This window comes from Phalacrocorax carbo, chromosome 1 (assembly GCF_963921805.1).
Source record: "Phalacrocorax carbo chromosome 1, bPhaCar2.1, whole genome shotgun sequence".
NCBI lineage: Eukaryota > Metazoa > Chordata > Aves > Suliformes > Phalacrocoracidae > Phalacrocorax > Phalacrocorax carbo.
This window is the reverse complement of record NC_087513.1, coordinates 154,004,648-154,026,582: the sequence shown is the minus strand read 5'-3', so window position 1 is coordinate 154,026,582 and position 21,935 is coordinate 154,004,648. Positions and strand designations below refer to the sequence as shown.

General features: G+C 36.8%; 1 protein-coding gene across 4 annotated transcripts in view; it reads left to right on the top strand.

Annotated features, from left to right (window-relative positions):
• The window catches only part of MYO16 (myosin XVI), a 418,633-nt gene that overhangs the window by 277,363 nt on the left and 119,335 nt on the right, over window positions 1-21,935 (top strand). For all 4 annotated transcript variants that reach the window (XM_064440435.1, XM_064440442.1, XM_064440450.1 and 1 more), the window contains exons 17-20: window positions 10,253-10,364; window positions 13,815-13,932; window positions 14,691-14,762; window positions 15,277-15,412. In XM_064440435.1, the coding sequence (XP_064296505.1) occupies window positions 10,253-10,364; window positions 13,815-13,932; window positions 14,691-14,762; window positions 15,277-15,412 (438 nt within the window). The remainder of the gene's footprint in view (window positions 1-10,252; window positions 10,365-13,814; window positions 13,933-14,690; window positions 14,763-15,276; window positions 15,413-21,935) is intronic.

Below are 21,935 nucleotides of genomic sequence, written 5' to 3'. Positions count from 1 at the left end.
TGATGTGCATCATCTCTGTTTGGTTTTAGAACAATTAATGCAATATTTTGTAGAAGCCAGCACTCAGAAGATGTTTGTGTGCATTTTTTAATGACACATTTTAATTAAGGTCAAGCTGTAATAAAAGCCTTTACAACTCCAGAAGTGTATGAATGCTCCTGATAGACATATCTGAATCCATTCAGTCTAGGTGACGTGCTCTCCTCTAGCATATAAACACAGTATTTCCTACCAGTTGCCTATAAAGCTGACTCGTCAATCAGTTTATGCAAAACAAGTGACAAGTCAGTTCTATTTCCTGCCTGTCACCACAGTTACAAAGAATCTGGATACCTCTGTGTGAGGTATGCAGAAAATCATACATAGGATGAAGACAATGTTTTGAAACAGCCCGATTTCATTTCTCTGTTCTGAATTTCTTTAACTGGACAGCACATAATGGTTTTGGAGAATTAACATATGACAGGTTTCCACATGATTAAAGCATGATATTAGAAAAAAAAAAAGTGTGGATTTTTTGTTCTTTAAGTAAGAACAAAAAATTTCAGGCTTGTATAAATAAATATGAAGTATCAGGATCTCAGTTTTAATAGCTATTTTGAATTAGTGAATGAATATTAAGAGTTTTATTTGTACATCATTTTTATAAAAGAAATAAGGGATTAATAGGCAAAATCCAGAATTTCTGATTCATAACATGATTTGTAGTGGCTTGATTTGCATAATTTAGTATCGATACAGAGTCCTGTATTTAGTTACTTGTTTATGTTAAATATTTATTCTTTGCTGCTTCCATTTGAATTGTCTACCCACTAATCTTTAACCCCTTTTAGCAAAATAAATATACTAGGTAGTGTGGTCGATTGTGCTAGGAGTTGATACTATTCTGTTTCTCTAGGCGTTAAGAGAAATCCTACTAGTAGCAGAGAAATAACACATGGGCAAGAGGATCAGAAGAAAAAAGCACACCATTAAAGCTGTAATTCCTCACAGGAACAAGTTACCCTGGTATCTCAGTAAAGAACAGATTATGACACACAGCTCTTCTCATGGTTTTGGGTTTTGTTTTTTTTTTTCACCACCTAAAGGAATATAAACAGAGAAAAATAATATTTTCCTTTGCCTTTGGTTTGAAAGGGGCCTCCAGAGATCTGGTCCAACTCTTTGTATCAATACAGGATCTACTGTGCAAACAGACAGGTTCTTTGAAAAAATGTTGCAACAGCTACACAAAAGAAAGAGAAAACTTAACTGATTCGTAAGCTACTGCCAGGACTGTTTTAGCTGCGTTCGCGTTCATGTTCCCAGTTCTTACCAGGAAGACGATTCTATCATTTCTGAATATTTAAACACATGATTTTCTGCCTCAGGATGGTATTTGGAATAAGCAAAGTTTCTGTAGTGACTTCCAGCTTTATCTTGTTCCCCACTTCATACAACATAAGGACTAAGATCTAAATAAAGTAAGATTGAACTCGTTTAGTGTACACCTTTCCCTGGGAGCCCAGTAGAAGAAAAATTTTATCCTCCCTGAGTGTTGTTGTGCAAGAACGGATTATTTTCAGCCATCCTCCTAGACTTATGAATGAATAATGGTACAAACCATTTATTGCCTAGATACAAAATCAAGCTAATTTGAATTAGCCTGGAGATGTTGGTGGCGGTCACAGCACATATCCTGACAGTTATTTTGATACAGCTCGCATGGGATATCTTCCTAAATTTCAGGATTCTGTCCCTGTGCCTGAGCTCTTTCTAAACCAACAGATGGAAATCTTGTGACTTACCAAAAATACTATTTCTCTAGATATTTTGAAGATAAAAAAAAAAACAAACAAAAAACTAAAAAAGTTTTTCTTTCGTTTCTAGTTTATAGAAGGTGATCAAAGGGTCTGGAAATTTCCTGATGGTAAATTGTGCATATCAGTTTTTCTTAATATTTATTTTATTTAAAATTTAAGTTTTCTAAAATTAAAAAAAAAAAAAACCAAAACTATTTAGATGTTGGTGTCCAAATATTTATTTCTAAGGTGAGAAGACATTTTTCTCCTCATAAAATAATAACGTTGTGCTATTTTAGCTACTAGTAAACTAGTGAAAAGAGTCGCTAACCTATGAAGAGGACTTGCAGTGCACAAGTATTCTCGTATTTTGACTCATTTGGTAGAGTTCTGATGTTTAAGATTGTTCTGATTTTGGAACACTCTCATCCATTTGGACTTTAAACAATGTGAATATCTAAGTAAAACTTATTTGTCCTCAGATATCTTATGGCTCCAAGGGCCATGTTCAATTTTTGTGTTTTAGGGACTGTTCAACAGTCAAGGTAATGATCCCAACACTCTGAGACCTACTTTTTCTGGGTCTCCCACTCTTCTGGGGCCAAAATTACTAGGTTTATATGAGGTTCAAAAAAATCCCAACATATCTGAGAAATAAGTTGAATATGTTTCATAGGATCACAGGATAATTCATTTTGGCAGGGACTTCAGGAGGTCCCTAGTGCACTGCCTGCTCCAAGTAGGGCCAGCTGTGAGATCAGATCAGGTTGTTCAGAGCTTTGACCAGTTGAGTCTTGAAAAATTCCAAGGATGTTTGTGTCTCTGGAGCCTTCCCTTTGCTGGGCTGGACAAGCCTTGCTCACTCAGCAAGCCTCCCACATCATGTCTACAGCCTTGACCACTGAGGTGGCCCTCCACTGATCTCACCCCACTTTAGCAATGTCTTCTGTGTATTTTGTGTATGTCTACGTGTGCAAAGCTAGCTCCAATATGTAGATGTGGTCTAACAGTGAGTGCTGGGCAGGGGCAAACTACGCCCAGTCTCCTGGTAATGCAGCCCTGGATGCTGCTGGCCATTTCTGCTGCCCAGGCTCATTGCCAGCTCCTGCCCAGCTCACTGCCTTCGGGGCCCCCAGAGTCTTTTCCCTAGAGCTGCTCCCCAGCCTGTATCATAACAAGGTTTTATTCCTTCTGAACTGCAGGACTTTGAACTTGTCTTTGCTGAATTTCATTAAGTTCCTGTTGGTCCATTCCTTTAGCCTGTGAAGGGCAGCCCTACCCTCCAGCATATTGGCTGTTCCCCCTGACCCAGTTTGATGTCCTCTGCAAACTTGATAGGAATGGAGTATCAAAATCCAGAAGTGAGCATTGGAAACTATCTTCATATCTTAGTTCAAGAATGGTACCTTCATATTTTGCATCTCCTGGAAACTGGGTCTTTTTTCTAGTATCTGTTTCATGTTCTACCATGCTATTCTTCTGTAACCCTCAGGTCAGCTGTGTAAAGTAGTGGTATTTCCATGGCAATGGTCTTGGGCCCAAAGAACTTTAGGACTGAGGATATTTCCTCTTTGCAATATCTTTCTCAGTCTTCTGTAGGCTACATTTAATGAACTCTTTTGCTCTAAGTAATTTTTCTGAGACATTTTTCTATTGCTTTCCTCTGGATTTTCTCTAACTGATCCTGATTTACCTGAAATGGGATGCCCAAAATCACACAGAATACTCCAGGTGAAGCTTTATCATTTATCATGCTAAGTATTTCATGCCTCTTATACTGGTATATGTAAATAAGGGTGTTACATATGATGATTAATTTTTTTCATTATCAAGGCATACTTGACTCTCATTTAGTTTATGTTAAATGCTTTTCTGATGATCCGCTGTCTAATCTGCTTTACCTGTCCTGAATCTGTACATTCAGTTATCCCTTTGTCTTCTTTTATATTTTTTCTTAGTTGAATTGTATCTTTATAGTACTCATTCGTGTTTGGCTTAATTCCTTGACAAAATGTGCTTTCATCTGGTCTCTGACACTTTCTCTGACCAATACACTAGCATAAATATCCTTATTCAGCCCCTTACTTCTGTGTTTTTGCTTTTGTATTAAAGATATGTCTCTGTTTCTAGTCTGAGCACAGGCCAGAAACTTTAGAATACTCAGACCTCAAGTGGGTAAATTGTTCTGAGTATAAGCAATTAGAAAACGAAGCTTTTTGCCTATAACCAGAGCTTTTTTACTGAAGAGGTTAACTGTGATTGGTGAAATCCTTATTACCACAAGCAACATTTATTGCACCGAGTTATCAGCCATAATAAAGTTCAAGACCAACAACTAATTTTATATTATGTTTCCCTTATATCAAGCCTGCTATAGCTCAGAAAGCTTTACAACAAAATGCAGATGTGTCAGCACTCATCCTCTATCAGGAAAAGAGTCAAGTAGCAAGCAGCTAGATGCTAACTTCAAAAAAAATCCCTTTTCTTTCATCATAGGGCTTTATCCTAACTTTTTATAGTGACTTAGAACCACTTAATGATATAATCCTGCCAAGAATTCTTTTAATTATTCATGACAGAATGTATTTACTTCAGGAAAGCCCTCTGAAAAGAAGTGTCCATCTGGCAAAACCACGCTTCCTCTTCTCCTCTAATTGGGACCCAGTTTTAACTGTCCTGACAAAAGGGAATTTCTGATGAAGTGGACGCAACCTACTAATCTCTTTCAGACAGCTTCACTGTGAGATATGAGTTGAGCCACTGTAATGAGCCAGATATTTCTGTATGATAAACATCAATAATGTATACAGGTACAGTGGCTGTTCTTATTGAATCATTGAAAATTTCAAGTGTCAGATTTTACAAATGTGAATTGGTTAGGTGTTGGGAAAGTGTTTTGGTAATGCCTTACTTACTCTCTTAGTGAAATATCAAAGTTTATAACAATCCTTAGGAGGGCTTGCTGTTACAGGCTCCCTGTGACAAGCCTTGGGACTTCTGTGGTCAGTGTTGTGTACCAAGGTCTTCTTTCACACTTAACAACCACAAAAAAACCCAGCTTGAAGTACTTTATTATTGTAGTTGTCAAAAGAATTGATTAGTGCAAAATATCATTTGTCAGCCTTATATGCTACAGATCAGAAAAGTTCCATATGTGACATACATCAACAGTTCAGATCTCCCTTGAAATGCTGATAACCAGAGTCTGTAGACTTTGATGACTATAGCCAGGAAGTTTATAGGGACATTGAATTCTTAGCAAAGTGTGAGCCCGGTTTCAAGATTGGCGGGTAAATCCAGGGCCAAAAGGTGATTGTTTCCTGCCTTTGCTTTGGCTATGCTTCAAAATGTCAAGAAAAACTTAATTTTGAAAGCCTGTGGTGTTCTTGAGCTTCCCACCAAAAGAAGGTGAAACTTCCTGAGTGGACTGTGCTAAGCTTTTCTGCTTCAGCGTGAGCTAACTGGGAGGTTGCAGCACTTACCTCAGACATGAAACACAACGGTTCAATATCCCCTCATGCTCTAGATGCTTTGAACTCACTTTGAAATAGGCTGCCTGACACACCAAGTGGAGAAGCTCCAGATCTTTTCTGTGGGCCATGCTGACTATGAGACAGTAACCAGAAAAGCCATACCCTCTTCTGAAATAAATCCCCTAATTATAAAATTTGGAACTTTCTAATTTTTATTTTTATGTCTTCACAGTTTTTATAAAAAGTAACTTTTCTAACAGGAAATACAGAATAAAAAGACACTTTCACCATCTGTAATAGTTTTGTGAGTCCTGCTTTTTATTTCCTTTATTTTCTTGTAAGGAAAGGAAATCACATGTTTTGTTTATTTTGAATAAGGCAGATTATTTCATTTGACACTAAATGTTACTGGGTTGCAGTTCAAAAGAAAATAAATGAAATTCAATTCAATCCAAATCAAATATTGCTTTGCTGAGTTTTTGACAGAGCAGCAAACTGATAGTCAAAACTTTTCTTTTTAGCCTCCTTGTTATTTGCTGAATTACCTAAGCGGGCAATACTACGTTAAAGAAAGTTTTTAAGTGCTAAGGTTATGTAAGAAATTTTGAAATATGCATATTTCACAAAAACTCAGTATTGGTAAGCTGACGTTTGTTCCTATGTAATTCTCCTGCATGTTTGAGATGTATGTATGATATTATGAACTTTACTGCAGGTATAAGTTGAATAATCCAAACCATTATTACATGTAACAATTATAATGAGAATGCTAAGGTAAACAGGTAAGGTAACTTTTGACTTATATGGGCAGTTAATACATAAAGAATTTTATGTCATAGTAAGTATTTTTTTATATTCTTGGGCACAGCTGTCACACCCCTACCTGAAAATTTGATCTATGATGTCATTCAAATGATGCTTGAAAAATTCTATACTATGATAAGCAATATACTGGAAAATTACCACCATTGATTTTTTTGCTTCTAAATAGTAATTTTTTTTTTCTCAACTAGAATAGTTAAGAATGCTACAATGCTGCAAATTAGAACTGTTAGAAGAAAAATCAGAAAGAAGGTAGTCTCACATTTCTCAAGAAATTGTCTGTCTAATGCAGCATTGTCTTTTACTCAAAGTGACTACACTCTAATACAATTATTGATTAGTTTATCTTCTTAAAAGAACCCCGTTTTGTGGAACAGTAAGTTTTTTCTTTTTTTGAAATAAATGGTCACTGAGCTGTCTGTCAAGAGTATTGTCCAGTGCAAATGTCGACATGGCAGCATTTAAACAAATGGTAAGACAGTAGAGAGGAGTTTATTAGAACTGCATACACTGTTTGATTCGTCACTTTTACTAGAGAGAGGAATATAATTTCTTAGAGCAGCTACCTTCAGCTAAAAGGCTCAACTTCAGCCAAAACCTGAGAATCTTTTTCTAAAGCTACAGTAAGCTAATGTGAACACGCATTTGCAGAATGAATTTGCATGCAGAGGTATGCAGGTAAGGCTAATACAACTATGATAAGTCCACAGCTGATGTGCACCCTGCACGCATCAGATATTGTGGAACATCACCCCTGCCTTGTATAGCAGTGGTACCTCTTTTACTAAAGTTTTCAGCAGCAAGGAATTCAGGAGTCACCAGGTCTGGTTTGCATTTGAACACAGACTACCTTGCTGGAAAATTATAGGAACATTGCACACACCTAAGTAACAGCATAGGTTTTCATAAATATGTTGGCTATAACACTGTAGTCTGCAATAACAAAAATCTAAGTAAAGATAATAAAGAAAATCTCCATGGTAGGTTTACAATAGAACATTTAAGCAGTTTAATCCCTCTTCATCACTAGCAATGCAATTCTATTCAGACCACTTGAATGCTAAAAGACAAAAATGCACTATAAATATGAGGGAAGTTATACATATTGAAAAAATGTTTACATTTTGTGGAATAATGATGTATCTGCAGGGAAAAAAGTTTCATTATTATTAGGACTTTTGCGCTATGACACATCTCTTTCCCCTTTCCTTATTTTTGTAGGAGAGGTGACAATTTAAAATTGGTTCTGGACTCTGCTTCTTAAGCATAAATAGGTGATAATAGTACTATTACTACAAAGGCTGTCTCAAACCCTTTGCATCCTCAGGGCCTTTAAGGTGGAAAGAAGGAGATGTCAGGGAACTGTTTTACAAGCAAAATATTTTTTTTTATATTTCTATCTCTATGTCACTATGTTTCTGAGGTACAATGAGCTTAGCAACAATTAGAAAAATGTAATTCCTTGTACAGCTAGTAATATTATAGCCCCACTCTGCTACATTGTATATTTTCTGCTTTTTGGGGGAGTCATATGATATCCATCAACAGTGGGCCTCGTGACACGTTATAAAAGAATTCAATTGGTTTTAGACTGGGGAAACTGATTCTAAGTTCAAGTGCACCTTAGAAAATGTCCAACGGCAGCCCTTTCCAAGGGCACCAGCACATCTGCTGATTAAATCTTCAGGATATTTATATGGGGAAAGTCAGATTGTCTTCCAACAGGCATGTCCCAGCAGATGCTGCACTTTATGGACGGGTTGTTGGAGCCACAGGCATCTGGTTTGGCAGGTGCCCAGTTTGCCCCCTGCTGTATCAGCAAGAAGTGCTTGCGCTGAAGGCAAGAACTGCTGCATGTTGGTTCATATCACAGCTCAGCTCTTTCCTCCAAGGAAATGAGCATTCTGGGTCACTTGTGGCTATGCTGCTACCTGTGTTGGTAGTGTTCACGCATCTTTTTGCTGCGACAATACCCAGTAGCACTTCAACTATGCTAAAAAGTGCTAATTAAATGGGGTCACTTAAATAAGAGAAGTATACAATATTCCCTTCGCAGGACAGGAAGGAGTATTCCCTGCTCAGTACACGGAGAAAGAGACAAAGAATTATTCAGTGAGAACATCAGAAAGGAGGCTTTTTTTGCAGAAATGGCCATAAGCTTCCAAGTCTTCCAGCCATCCAACAATAGGATATTTTGACAGCAGAGTAGATGCTGCTGTAAATCTCCTAATTTTGGGTCAAAAATGCCACGACATGATGCACAACATTGAACTGGTATAAGCTCATGCAGCAGTTCAGAACAGTGGAAAATTTTCTGCTGGATTAACCTTTATACCAGTAGGTTCTATGCCAGATTCAGTATCAGATGTATTCTAGTCTCCTTTTGAAATATACAGGCAATGCAAAAAAAAATAAACCACCCTAAAAAACCCCATATATCTGGCATATGTTTTGTCTCTTCTGCTCTAGTTATTTTGACAGCTGTTCTATCATTTGTATCTACCTGATTTGGAGAAAAGTAATGTTTTTAGTAACCTCAAGGAAACGATGCGGAGCTCTGGCAGTGATGCTCACAAACCCACATTCTCAAAGGTTGTGTTAATTCACCAGCTTTAGCCACCGTGATTTGAGGCTTGTTTGTACTTGAGATATCTGCTGACTGAGTTCTCCTGTGGGTGCAAAAAGTGCTTATGCACCCAGGCACAGGTTTTTTTCCCCATCGTTCTTCCTCTGCCCACCTGCCGGGGTAACTTACGCCATTGTCACTCCAAGGGAAATCCACATGGGTAAATCTGGTACCAATCCACTAAAAGTGCGCTCTGCATTTCATTGCGTATACCTCATAAACCTCATTATCAGTTAGAAAAGTGCAAATACTAAATCATCCTTCCACGTGTTTCTAAAAGCTACACACATTCACATAAAATGCCACCTTTACAAGAGCTACGTCCCTTACAAGAGCATTGCCAGGCTTTCTGTGGTAATGGGAGTTTTATTTTGAAACTGTGTCTCATCTATAGTGTGATTAGAACAGGATTGTGAACGAGAATTGTCAGAAATCAAACCAGTATTGTTTCCCATCATGGACCAAACATTATTAGAGGGCAGAATAATTGTGGGAAATTCTTGTTGTTACTGTGGTGAAGGGATGAGGGGTGGAGTATGTATAAACTGTCCACCTTTGTTTGTGCTCTGAGGGTGTTATTTTGATTTAGGTGTGGGGAATTCTTTTGCTGATGTAAGTGACATTTGTGAAGATTGTAGATTGTGTGATGAATGTGTATTTTAATGATAATGATAAAAGAAAACATCTTTTTACATTCTTAGCATGTTATAATTAAAAATCAGTTTCAATAAAATATACAGACACCTCATTCTTAGTGATTTCAACTGTGTAAAGGTACCTGAATACTTTTAAAAATCTGTCCCATAGACATGTCAAGAGAGTCAAAATACATTGCGAGGTTAGATTGCTGTTCTTTTCAATCTGTTCTTTTCAGTCTGTTCTTTTCAGTCTGTTGTACTATAGCTTCTGACTCTCCTGTCCTGTGTTCCTACTCTCTATGTTGGTTCTGGTTTTTCCTGAGTCAGCTGCTGCACTAGGTGTCTCTCTGCCTTCTGATAATTATTTTTGGGAAGGTTTGTAAAACTTGCTTTTGCTTCACAGTGTGCAAAGCAGTACAGCTTAAGGGCTGTACACTTACTACTCTATGTATATAGTTACTACTTTGATCTAAGAGATGCTGAGTATACCTGTCACCCTTTCAGCTGCTAAGGGAGCATATGATCATCGTGGGATCAGGCAAATAAGAGCTGATCTATTCTCTAGCCAACAGGAGGGGAATTTAAAGCAGTCGTAGTTATCAGAGGATGTCCTCACATCTTCCTTCTGAAGGGGAATCTCTGGTAGTGCAGGAATGGCAGAACTCTCAGCAGCACAAATTCAATCTGAAGTTTTAGCTTACAGGTAGTGCTAAAGTTGGCAGGGGGGAGCCTTAAGCAAAAGTTTAAGGAAAGAAATACAGAGCATTCTGTCACTGGTACTGTTGCCTCCAAAGGCTAAGAGAAATCTGTAATAAACCTCTGGTTAGAAGGGCAAAGTTGGCTTTTAACCTCAAAAGTCTGATTGTGCACCAGCCTTGTAAATACTATATATGCTGTTTTTCCTCTGTGCAGGTACCTAAACCAGACTGTACTGGACGAGACAATGTTAACAGCCAACCCTCAAAACAGGGAGAAATTAGCCCTACTAAAACAAGCTTTAGGTGCTATGGGATTCAATAGCCTGGTAAGTTACACAAGCTTATGTTATTTGTGTCTAAAATTGCCATATTACTTAGTTAAAAGCAGGCCATAAGGAACTCTCACTGATAACCGTTTGTGGGGAAAAGGAGTGCCTTTCTGTCTTTCTTTTTTTCTGTTGGTTAAGACCTTGAAACAACATACAGTACTAGTTCTCTCCAGGGAACTTACTGTAATCACTTTTAATTAGACACAGCACCAATAATGTAAATCTTTTTCATTCTTAAAGGTTCACAAAACAGCTTCACGGTATAATACTCTGAACAATTAAATTACATAGATAAAAAGGAACAATCAAATCCCATATGACAGAAACTCATAAAACCCACAGGAATTTTTTTCCTCTTCCTGATTATCTGTCCCCTTTAATTTTGTGAAACACACATTCCAAATGCCTTTGCTAGCAGCACCTGGAAGAAAAGTAAATACATATTTAGTCAAACAAAATTAGAGCTGGGTAACTGGAAAGAGCTGACCTAAACCCAAAAAAAGCAACAAGAAGATAGGTCTTGTGTTTTTTAATCCTATAAAGCTATTGAAGAAGATAATTTGGAAAATTAATCAAGGAAAGGTTCTGGAGGACAGAGGTTTGAGGGGAGTGCAGAGAAATGGGAGGGCTGAGTATAAGAACTCATGTAAGCGGTGTAATTCCCTTCAGGATATTAGCATATTTAACAAATTCCATATTTCTTACATAGGTGTATGCTACCTAGCACACTGTAGCTGGGACACTATTGCACAACAAATGCCTAGGCAACAGTAGGTCTAGAAGGAGCTAAAAACTTCTTTACCCCTACATAATACTTAGCATCATAAGAAGCAAGCAGAGGAAAAGTTAATGTGACAGTGTGCGAGATTATCATAAGAGATGACAGATGGGCAACAGTTGTAATAAAAAGGGATCAAGGGCTATCAGCAAAAAATTTGCGAATCTGCTGAAGCTGTTATTTAGGTGTGAGGTAGACTTCTGTGGCGACGGTACATCATGTAGTTGTTTGGCATTCCTTACCTAAGGTAGTAACAAATGTTCTTTGTTAACCTATGCCACCTTTTAATATAAAGAGTGGGTTTTTTTTCATGAATATTCACGTGGCCATGTAGAAAATTGAGCACACATGGCTATATTTGACAGAATTATTCCTTATTCTTAATGACTCAAGCTCTGCACCTGTAAACTTCAGTAGCAAAAGTCCCAGGCAGTTCTGCATTTAGCCCAGTGACACGGATGGGTGGATCCCTTTACTCTTTAAGCTTTTTGTTCTATTGAGGAAGGGGTTCAGCCAATAAATAAATAAGTGAATGCATAACAATTCACATTTTAGAAGCCTGCAGAAAGTGTCTGAGAACACTTCACATAGGAAAATACAGTATTATTTTGGAACCAGCACTTCAACATCACTTTGTTCAGATTTCTTGAAAGGAAGTAAGTTGCCTCTCAGAAAAGCAGAAACCATCTTCAAGGCTCCTCTATATCCAGGCAGCATTAAAATAATCATTTAGGACAGTAGAAATCTGTGGAAGCCCAGAGTACTGCAGGCTGATCTCCTGTGCTGGAGGTTAGAGGGGAGTATGTAGACAAAACGCATCTCCTAAAATTTCTACCCATTACTTCTGAGGTACCTGGAAAAGTCTGTATGTATTATTGCTTGACTATCTAGCCACATTTAATGATAGAGTAGGTTATCTTTCTGAAGAACTACATAAACATTCCTTAGCAGTCTTTAATGGTATCTTGCAAAGTATGTTAATGTTTATTAAAAATTTGTTTTAAAGTTGAGGGAACATGCATCTTAAAGCACAGTAAGAAAGTGTTTGAGAATCTGGAACATGAACTAAATGCGAGCCCCTACCAAAATCACCAGAATAAACAGCTATCCCAGCCTGCCGTAATTCAGTGTGGTACAGTCATCCCCAAACCACTTCGAAAAGCTAACAAACAAGCAAGAAGTGTGCTGTCCTAGAGTGCCATTCCATCTTGCCTAGGAGGCCTTCCCAAGAAGCAGGGTGTAACACCCTAGCTTGAATGCTATAGTAGCATGACAGTTCTTCTATTGTAAAGAGCTATCCCATTCAGACTTCACCTGTATATATTGCTTTTTTAAATCTTCAGCTTTGGTACTGTGTAATAGAAAAATATACTGTTGCCCTATTAACATCTACCTCATATAGTAAAAGATTGCAAGTTCTTGTCTTAAAATGAAGTTTAGAGAATCAAACTTGCTTAAACAGCATTGGAGGAGCTGTAGACTGTATCCCAGAAAGACCGTAAGCTTTTTTTAACGTCCTCTGATGACAGGCATATTTATTACAGAAAGGGACAAGAAGAAGAAGAAAAGCCTTTTTTTTTGGCCTGTTGCTTTTGAAAAATGATGAAAAGTCATCCAAGCTTTCAGTGTGTTCTGAATTCATTGCAGTCACCTGAGAATAAAGGGGAGGTATTGGCTAAGTATTTCCTTTGTAGTATATCTTCTAACCTTATTCTCCAAATTGCAGTAAGTGAGAATTTTTATTGTCACTTCTAGTGTTTCAGTAGGATCCGGTTCCAACTATTGTTTCTCAAGAATATTTCAAGAATTATCAGTTAACTTTGCTGTGCATAATGCCACCTAATGCTCTAGTGGATATCAGGTTTCCTGTTTCATAATTTTAAAGGAGCACAGTTGTTATATAACTGACCTTAAAAAAAAAAAACCACAACAAAAAACAAAAACACACAATGTTTTTCATGTCATAGCACTTTTGGTCCATATTTAGTGGATCATTTTTTTGCTTGAATTTAAAAACAGTAAAAAAAAAAAAAAAACAAACAAGAAAATTAGTTCTCTTCTTGCTGTGGTAGCAATGAGGCCAGGAAAAATCTAGCTCTAAAGATATCTGCTTCACAGCCTTAGAGGCATAAAAGCATAGCATGCAATCATGGGGGGAAAGTGTGTAGTTAAGGAAGGATGCTTTCATTTCTTTTAGACCTTAACTACAGCTTTTACTACCAGGAACCTGTTATAATTTAGAGCTAGACTCTTTGTGAATGCAGTTGGCTGAGGAAAAAAACAAACATTGCTATTCCCGGATACAGAATTTGCCTTGATGGAAATCCTCTATGGAGAAGATACGTTTATTTCTTGCAGAAATAATGCATCCATTAAAGATATTTCAGCATTTTTTATCACATACTGAAAAAAATTCTTAACTCAGCAGTTAATGTGCTTTACGTTAAAACAAAAGAAAAAAATGTAATCTTGTTGTTTTATGTCCTAGAGAGGCTCCAGTTTGATTTCTTATCCCCAATTTCCTGTTAGCAATTCACACAAGTATTTTTTAACTTAGCAAATGCCAACGATACAAACTAATAGAATTTGTATTTTTATAAAGCATTGCCTTTCACTGGCGTGCCCAACAGATCTCTTCTTTATCTTTATTCTGCATAAAATATGTGCAGGAGGTGGAGAACCTGTTTGTAATTCTCTCAGCAATTCTGCATCTTGGAGACATTCACTTTACAGCTCTGACAGACGCTGAGACAGCATTCGTGTCAGACCTGCAGCTACTGGAACAAGGTCAGTAGGACGTGACCTTGGAGCGTCGCGATCAGGGCACTTGCGCTGATCCACCGACAGATGGAAACACAGTGCCAGGGAGACAAAAGAAAAGCTTCTGAAAATTCATAAGTTACTGTGGGAAGACAGTATCCAATTGACCTGGATGTTTTATAAACTACAGGTTTTTATGGGATGAAATAAAATACTAATATTGCAAAATATCTAATTCGATGTTATATATAATGCTACAACTTGCCGAAAGAAATTGTACAGTGCACTTCGGGCAGTCTTCTTTTAAAACGCTTTTGTGCTGCTTGTCAACAGCTGAACAATTTGCATGGAATTGAACTCCTTACTTTCAAAATCTGTGTCTTAAAAGGGTCTCTTGTTTTCATGCTTTGAAGTTTGCCTTCTTGGTCCCTAACAAATCTCCTCAAAGTGGCTTATGGATACAGAATGTCAATAAGTAGCATACCTTAACTCTAATGCAAGAGAAAGTCTGCCAAGCCCTGGGGAAAGTCCTGAGTAATCTTTAAAGAGGAAAGAAAGCCGTAATGTAATATACAGATATGTTCAAACTTCACAAAGTGCTGATTATAGTAATCCAATTTGATATGGTCATTAATTTTGATTACTCCTGTGACAGCACTCTTTTCTTTAATGTGTGGGTTCTTTTACTATTAAAAATAGCATCTACATAAGAAAACCTGTTATAAAAAATAAAATATGCAGTGGAGCACACATCAGGCTTTCTTTAAATTCTCTTTTCATTTCAGTGGCAGGGATGCTGCAGGTTTCACCAGATGAGCTTGCTTCAGCCTTAACAACGGATGTTCAGTATTTTAAAGGTAATCTTTTCCAAAGTTGCATTCTCATAGATCAGACCTGGTGGCATTTTGATCCTTCTGATTTGAGAATTTCAAAAGCAGATAATTTTTGTTTCTTGTTTTTTATATATTCTAGTAAATTTACACTCCGAGGAATATGTAGGATTATCTGCCATGCAATATGCAGACTGGGCCACTGAATTAGAAATGTCTCTGTAATATGGAGAAAAGCAGTTTCACAGTCTGATTAATCTTACAAAAGGGTGTCAAGATAACAGATGAGAAATTAATACTATGAATTAAAGTCAACAGGAGTGTCCTAAAAAAAATTAAAAATAAATTTTGACAAAGTTCAGATCTTGTGAGTGTTGACAGTCTTCTCATCTTTCACTGAAGGCTTCAGAAAGGAACTAACACCATTTTATATGTTTGGGAAAGGAGAAGTAGAAAGGGTGAAAGGACTTACCGTTCCTAAAATTACTTAAGGTGAGCTTCACAGTATGCTTTCATCTCCATTTTCTGCTTTCCCTCATAGGAGACATGATTGTAAGGAGGCACACTATAGAAGTTGCAGAATTTTACCGGGATCTCTTGGCAAAATCTCTATATGGTCGTTTATTTAGCTTTTTAGTCAACACGATGAACTGCTACCTTCAAGATGAGACTGGCAGGTAGGAGTGTCATTACAAACTATTAGGTGTCAAATGTGTTATCATTTAAAGCATTTTATGATAGCATGATAGTGATGCTTGGATCTTTAAATCACTGGCCATTCTTTCAAATTGTTTCCTCAGTAACATATCTGTTTATTTATTTGCTTTTGTAGCAAAAAGCCAAAAGCTGCTTGGTGGTTTTTTAAGTGCAGAATATTCTTGTTCTTTGTCCGGAAAATTATGACCTTAGCACAGGGTACTAAAAAATGAATTTTGCTTAAAGGCCTTCAAATGAATGTTTAAACTTCACTGAATTAAATGTTCTAAGACTGTTCTGGATGTCTCTAGGTTATCACCTGCTGAATAAAATGCTGTTGCTATCCAGCGTGGCTTCTTAGAAAAAATGAGTGCTAATTAATGGTGTCAGTGGAGCAGTCAAGAAACATTAAAGAAACCCCAAACAAACAGAAGAAGTCTCAGCAGAATGAAAGTAGCAAACTAAGACAGTAGACATAATTAGATGACAATATGCATGTAATTTAAACAAGGCTCAACATCTCTCATGCTCAGATGATCTTTCTTACAAACACTAAGTACAAGATGTCTCAGCATTATTGGTGAATGGAAATCCACACAAGACAGACATGAAATTTCAAAAAAAGAATAAGTATTTTTTCCTTATATCATATCTGTGTTGGCTTCCTAGGACAAATATATATCAAGTGTCCTCTTTTAGAGCTGTTAAGAGTTTGAAGACTTCACAATCTTTTTTTTTTATTCCTATCCTATTTGTAGACCAACTAGGAATAAATCACATTTCTATAGGCCTAGCTAAGAGAAGAAGCTACCATGCCTGATTAACTTAGCATTTTCTGCACATGAAAGCCTTCTATCATTACCTATACCACCAGAGTGCCTAGCTTCCTGCTGGAGGCAAAAGGAAGGTTTGCCAGTAGTAAGGAATCATTTTACTTGTCTGTTTCTGATTGTACAACCCCTTGCAATTGCAGGCACCTGGACAACCAAGCTAACGTAACTTTCAATCCATGTCCTAATTTGAAATACTGTGTTTATAACAAGGAAGGACAGTGGCATGTGGTCACATTCAATTCTCCCCATTTGTTCCTGGCATTTGTGGAACAAGGGCTTAGCTCAGCGCATGTCTGTGATGGACAGCTCACGTATTCCTAATTACAGTGAGCTCATTTGTAGCGGTCATTGAGGAAGAAATCTAGAACCAGTATATTAAAACGCTACTAAAATTATTTGAAATGATTTTTCAATACGTAATTCAGCAGTTCTGAAATGTGATATCTCACAGTCTTTCAGAATAGGGTGTTGTGTATCTCTGTTGTTCAGTAATGCAAACCTAAAATTTCTACGTGCCATAGTATCTTCAAGTAATGAAAGTCAACACTGTTTGTATATTGTTTACATTGTGGTCTCCTTTAAGTGAAATCAGATGTGCCTGAGGTGACTTCTACCTTGTGGAAATACTTCTCAGTGAAACTATTTCTACCTGAGTAGTAACTTGAAGACTATGGGATGTTGTAAGTCCTAGCTAAAACATTACAGCTCTTTAATGTTGACAGGAATGAGGAATTTGCAACAGTTTTATATTATACCTATACTTGAAAAAGGGGAGTTCTTTTAGGCTGGCTAAAGGAGGCTAACCAGCTCAGGATATATTGGCAGTGCTGACAAAACATATTAAATTTTAGCAGACCAAGTTCAGCCTCAGGTCCCTTTCCAAACTTGAAGCTAAATAGCTTATTTTGAGTGAAAATGAAGTTGACTGTCCTTCATTGATATTTCAACCTCACTTGAGTTAGCCAGCTTAAGATAAGAAAATACTTCCTCCACCCCCAGCTCTTTTTGGTCCGGCCTAATCATACTGTATAACCTGTAATAGTAAATCAAGGCATAGCACAGTTAAAGATGCAAGTTGGATTAATGTAAGTCATTGCATGAATCTGTGATTTGTGGTTCAGATTTACTTCATATACATCTGAGCAATTCTATCAATTAGCAGCATTATACCTCCAGTTTGGTGCAGTTTTAACAAAGCTTTGCTTAAAGACCCACCATAGTTACATTTACTAATTAACAAATTAATTAATGTGGCTAAATTAGGCTAATACATTTCAGGCCACACTTTGTTGCCCAGTCAGAAACTTAGAAAGTTATTACTTATCAGGTGGGATAAAGTCTTCATCAGAAACCTGGAATAAGGTTTCTAACTGAGTTCTTTTGTTGTGTAGTGAGGTAGCTTAACTGTACTTCCATCCCACTTCAGTGAGAATTTATGAAGCAATAAAATTAGATTTATTCGCTTAGTAACTCTAAGAGAAACATTTGATCTTGGCATTTCTGAGGAAACTTGTTACCTGGGTTTAACTTTTATGGTGAAGTGACTCGATTTTGGTCATTAATATTGATTTATATTTACCTTGAAATATCTTGTGGCTGGTTTCAAGTAAAGGTAAAAGTCATGATTGCCATTAGATCTAAGGGAAGGCGAGACAATTCTATGAAAAGCTGCAGAGACCAAGCTGTAGAGGTATTAAGTATAGTGGATAAAAGTGTTGCCAGAATCCAGCAAATTCATTACTTTAAAATACTATCCAATAAATAAAAAGCAAGAGTTTTAATGACAGTGTTAAGTGAGATAAGACACCTCCAGAAATGTTGTTCTCCTTCATAAAAAGTTATGATTTTGTCTAGTTAGAACTAAATTACAACCATGGATGCTAATTTGGAGTGGTTGCAAGGTATCTTTGTGGTTTATTACCTTATTCATACTGATATTGTTTTAAAGAAATTCACTGGGGAGAAACTGTTTTTCTGTAATTGGCCTCTAAAATGGGATTAGAGGAAAGCTATTAAAATTTCTCACAGGTGGTTATAATTACTTTTTAAAAATGTTTAATATTTATTTTCACCCATTCATATAATGATTTCCCATTTCACTGATTTTATTATTGTAAAAATTGGCTAGGTTAATTTCTTCCCAAGTCTCTTAACTCTTCAAAGTTCACTGCTGGTTTACGACCATTCAAATAAATATGCTGGTTTTCAGTTTTGTAGATAAAAGAGACTAGAGCATTCACAGTTGCCTAAATGTGGCATTTCAAGGTGCTTGACTGCACATTGGCAAAGTTGGATCTGGTGATCCAAATATTAGTAATAAAATGTCTGAAGATGGTGTTTTAAGAACTGCTGACTCATTCCGCAACAGGACTTTCCATTTAGGGGAATTTAAGGGTGTCTGTGAACTCTAGTTGAAACATTGTTTTTATTTCCTGATTAAAAACAAGCTAATTAGGCACATATGTTTAAAAAAAAATCTTGATATAGCCTTCCCTGCCTGCTAGCAAGTAGACAGCGTGATGTTTTATTAGCTAGTTAGCAGAGTTTCTCTCTTATGTGGCCTGAAGATGGGGCTAGTGCCAATATGCCTGCTGTGTTACAGACAAGCAAAGAAAGCTAGCGTTCAGTTGTACCCTCTGTCTGTATCACCAGGTCAGCCATAGGAGATTTCTGTTTCAAAAAGAGCATATAAAATATTTCTAAATAGATATTTTCTGAAAGCTTGTGTATTCTGACTGTGTAATCTTATTCCCAGCAAAATTCAAATATGGCCAGAGAGTAGCAGTGGCAACATTTATTTGGGCAAAGGAAAGATCTCTGGAGTCTCATCTGCAAACTACTTAATACACGTTATCTGATTTCTAGAATGGAATATTCTGAAATAGAAATCTTCCCAGCTTAAGAAAAAAAAATCAGAACATAAACTAAAATCTTTATTGAACCCGGTAGAAGGATGCTGGGAATGCGGGAAGGACATAAAGAGAGTTCCTGTTCAGAACATGAACCCAGAACACAGTAAGAATTGTCTCTATATGTGGAGGTAGGTGAATTTTTAAAACAGATGAACAATACAAAGCATCTAATAAAATATGGTGCATAATATATTTTTGAGATCTGCTTTGATCTGGATCATTTCCAGTGTTTCATTAAACAAGATAACACAATTTTTTAAAGCACAGAACAAATTCTGCTTTAAATAACTGCGGAAGAGTATGTGCTACTGGTGAGAGGGCTATAGATCTTGAGTCTATTAGCAAAAATATTTCTCCCTTCCTGCCATACCTAACAAGTCACTCAAAGAAATGTTTGTCAGATAAGGAGCCAGTGTTTCTTTCCACTGTGTCCAACCACTGTCTATCTGTACCACTCACACCTGAGTAAGGTAATATCAAATAAAAAAAAATTTTACAGTTGTTGAGGAAGGTGGCTGAGAGATGTGGCAATGACACCAAGTCTTGGCGAAAATCGCAGAATCTTAAAAAAAAAATCAGAAAAAACCTCTCTCAAAACTCTCAGAAACTAGTTTGTTTTAGTAATTGTTTGAGATGAAGAACATATCCCACTGGGAGTATTCAGCCTGTTCCCTTCAAGAACCGTATGTATGACAACGGATGTAATCTGTGTAATCTGGGAGAACTGAGGGAGCCTTAAGTAGGATTCTGGGGGTCCTCATGCGAGGGCTAGGTTATATACTTCATCTAATCCTAGAAATATTTCCTCATTAATCAATATCACTTCCAGTTTTTGCAGATCAGACATAAGCCTACTGGCTTCCTTCCTAGTTACTGGCAGAAGTTGGAGAAGAGCAAGAAATGTTCTGTCTGGGGCAGGTGAAAAGGCACGTTAGATCATCCTGCCTCATCAGATTCCCCTCACTGCTTTATGTGGGCAGATTACAAAAGATGACAATGGGCTTGAACCCCATAGATTTCGGAGCTGAAAACCATCTGGGATGAAAAAGGAGTGATCAGATAACATCCTGTAGGTTTTTCTGAAGCATTGGGTCAGAAATATTGTAAAGGGAATTCTGTTCACCTTGCCAGGAATGGCAAACAGGTCAAGATCATCTCCTGATGAATGGCAAGAGGTCTGCCAAGAACAGACCAAATGTCTGGTGTATGTGTATTGTTTTTAGGAGTTGCTAAGAATTTTGTTGTAGTTTCTTTAAAATGCAGTTGTTAAGTGTACAAGAGCAAAAGGTATTCCTAGTCTAGAAGGGCATCTTTACAAAGATGTCATTCTGAGGGAAAAGGCAAAACTGAAGACAATGTAAAATATTATCAGTCAAAATGCTGTTTTGTAAATCACAAAAAATCAAACGAGTTATGGTTAACATCCATGCCTGTTTAACTATACACAGCTATGTACTGGTCTAAGAGATAAAAATCTTCTCCAAATACTGGCAAATTGCTGTTTTTCTAATTTCTGTGCTAGGAAATATTGTCAAACTTGAGATCAAAGTCTCAGTCCCCACTAAAACTATAGCTATTTTATTTATACATAGTAAATATTGAATATCTGAAGCATAATGAGGAAAAGCATCAGTGGTGTTTAGTAGCCATAAAAAATAAAGAAAACTGTGGGGATTTTTCAGAACAAAAGGTGCTCTTTTTCTAATATTTATTCTTTTAGACACTGGTGACATGCCCTTTCATTTGTAAACATGGGATCATTCATGCTTTATTTTGCCTTGGGAATCTCTGCTATGATTAAATTAAGGAAAGTAATTTTGCTGGAATTAATATGATTGACAGTTAGCCAAGAAAAACATATATGGACCCTCCCTCTGAGAAGAAAAGTGGTATAAAACAGAGGAAGACAAGAAAGAAAAAAAACAAAGCGAAATAATTTGTACCTACATATAAAACAACGCTTTTAATTTTTATGTTCTGCTGTCTGTTGCTATTTAATTTTCAAAATCTGGGCAATAATTTAATATGGAAAATTACTCTCATGTTTGGTGAGATTTTGCAAATGCATGCCACAATGTAGTAATAAAATGTCACTATTGTAGAGGGTACAGACCTTTGTTCTGTTATACTTGCCCTGTAGGCAAGATATTAATTATGTAAAACCGCCAGCTCTATTAATATAGTGTGTGTATCTTCTAATAATACAAGGCCAAGATTATAAAGTGGAGTTCATAAAAAAAGTTGGGATGCTGTGTTTGCGGGTCAACAAATGCATCTCCAGCAAATCAAGATATTTCTTGGAAATATCACAGTTTTGAAAAGGAATATTATTTGAGGTAGGCAATAGGCTGGCTGCTAAGGCTTTTACCTGGAGTTTTATAAACTAGGGCCAGGTTCCTGTTCTGCATGATTTGTAATAATTCATTAAGTCAGTTTATTTAGATCTTTTCCTTATGCAAATGTTTGTATGTTCCTTGGGAAAAAGTAAGAGCGACTAGTTTGACAAAATAACAGTCACGACACTCAGCTGGGATGTGAGCGATCCAGACTCAAATCTGTTCATTGAATCAGACAGAGAAGGGATAAGGTGTTCCATCCGTGCTAAGTAGCTCCTAATAATTGTGAAAAATAATGCAGCATTTCAGCTGTTGTGCAATAGTATATAGCAGTTAATGTTTTGCCTTCCTATAAGGAAAGCTATTGATAAATGACAAAATAATAAAATAAGAATGAAAACTTATTAAGTGCTCTGAAATTCC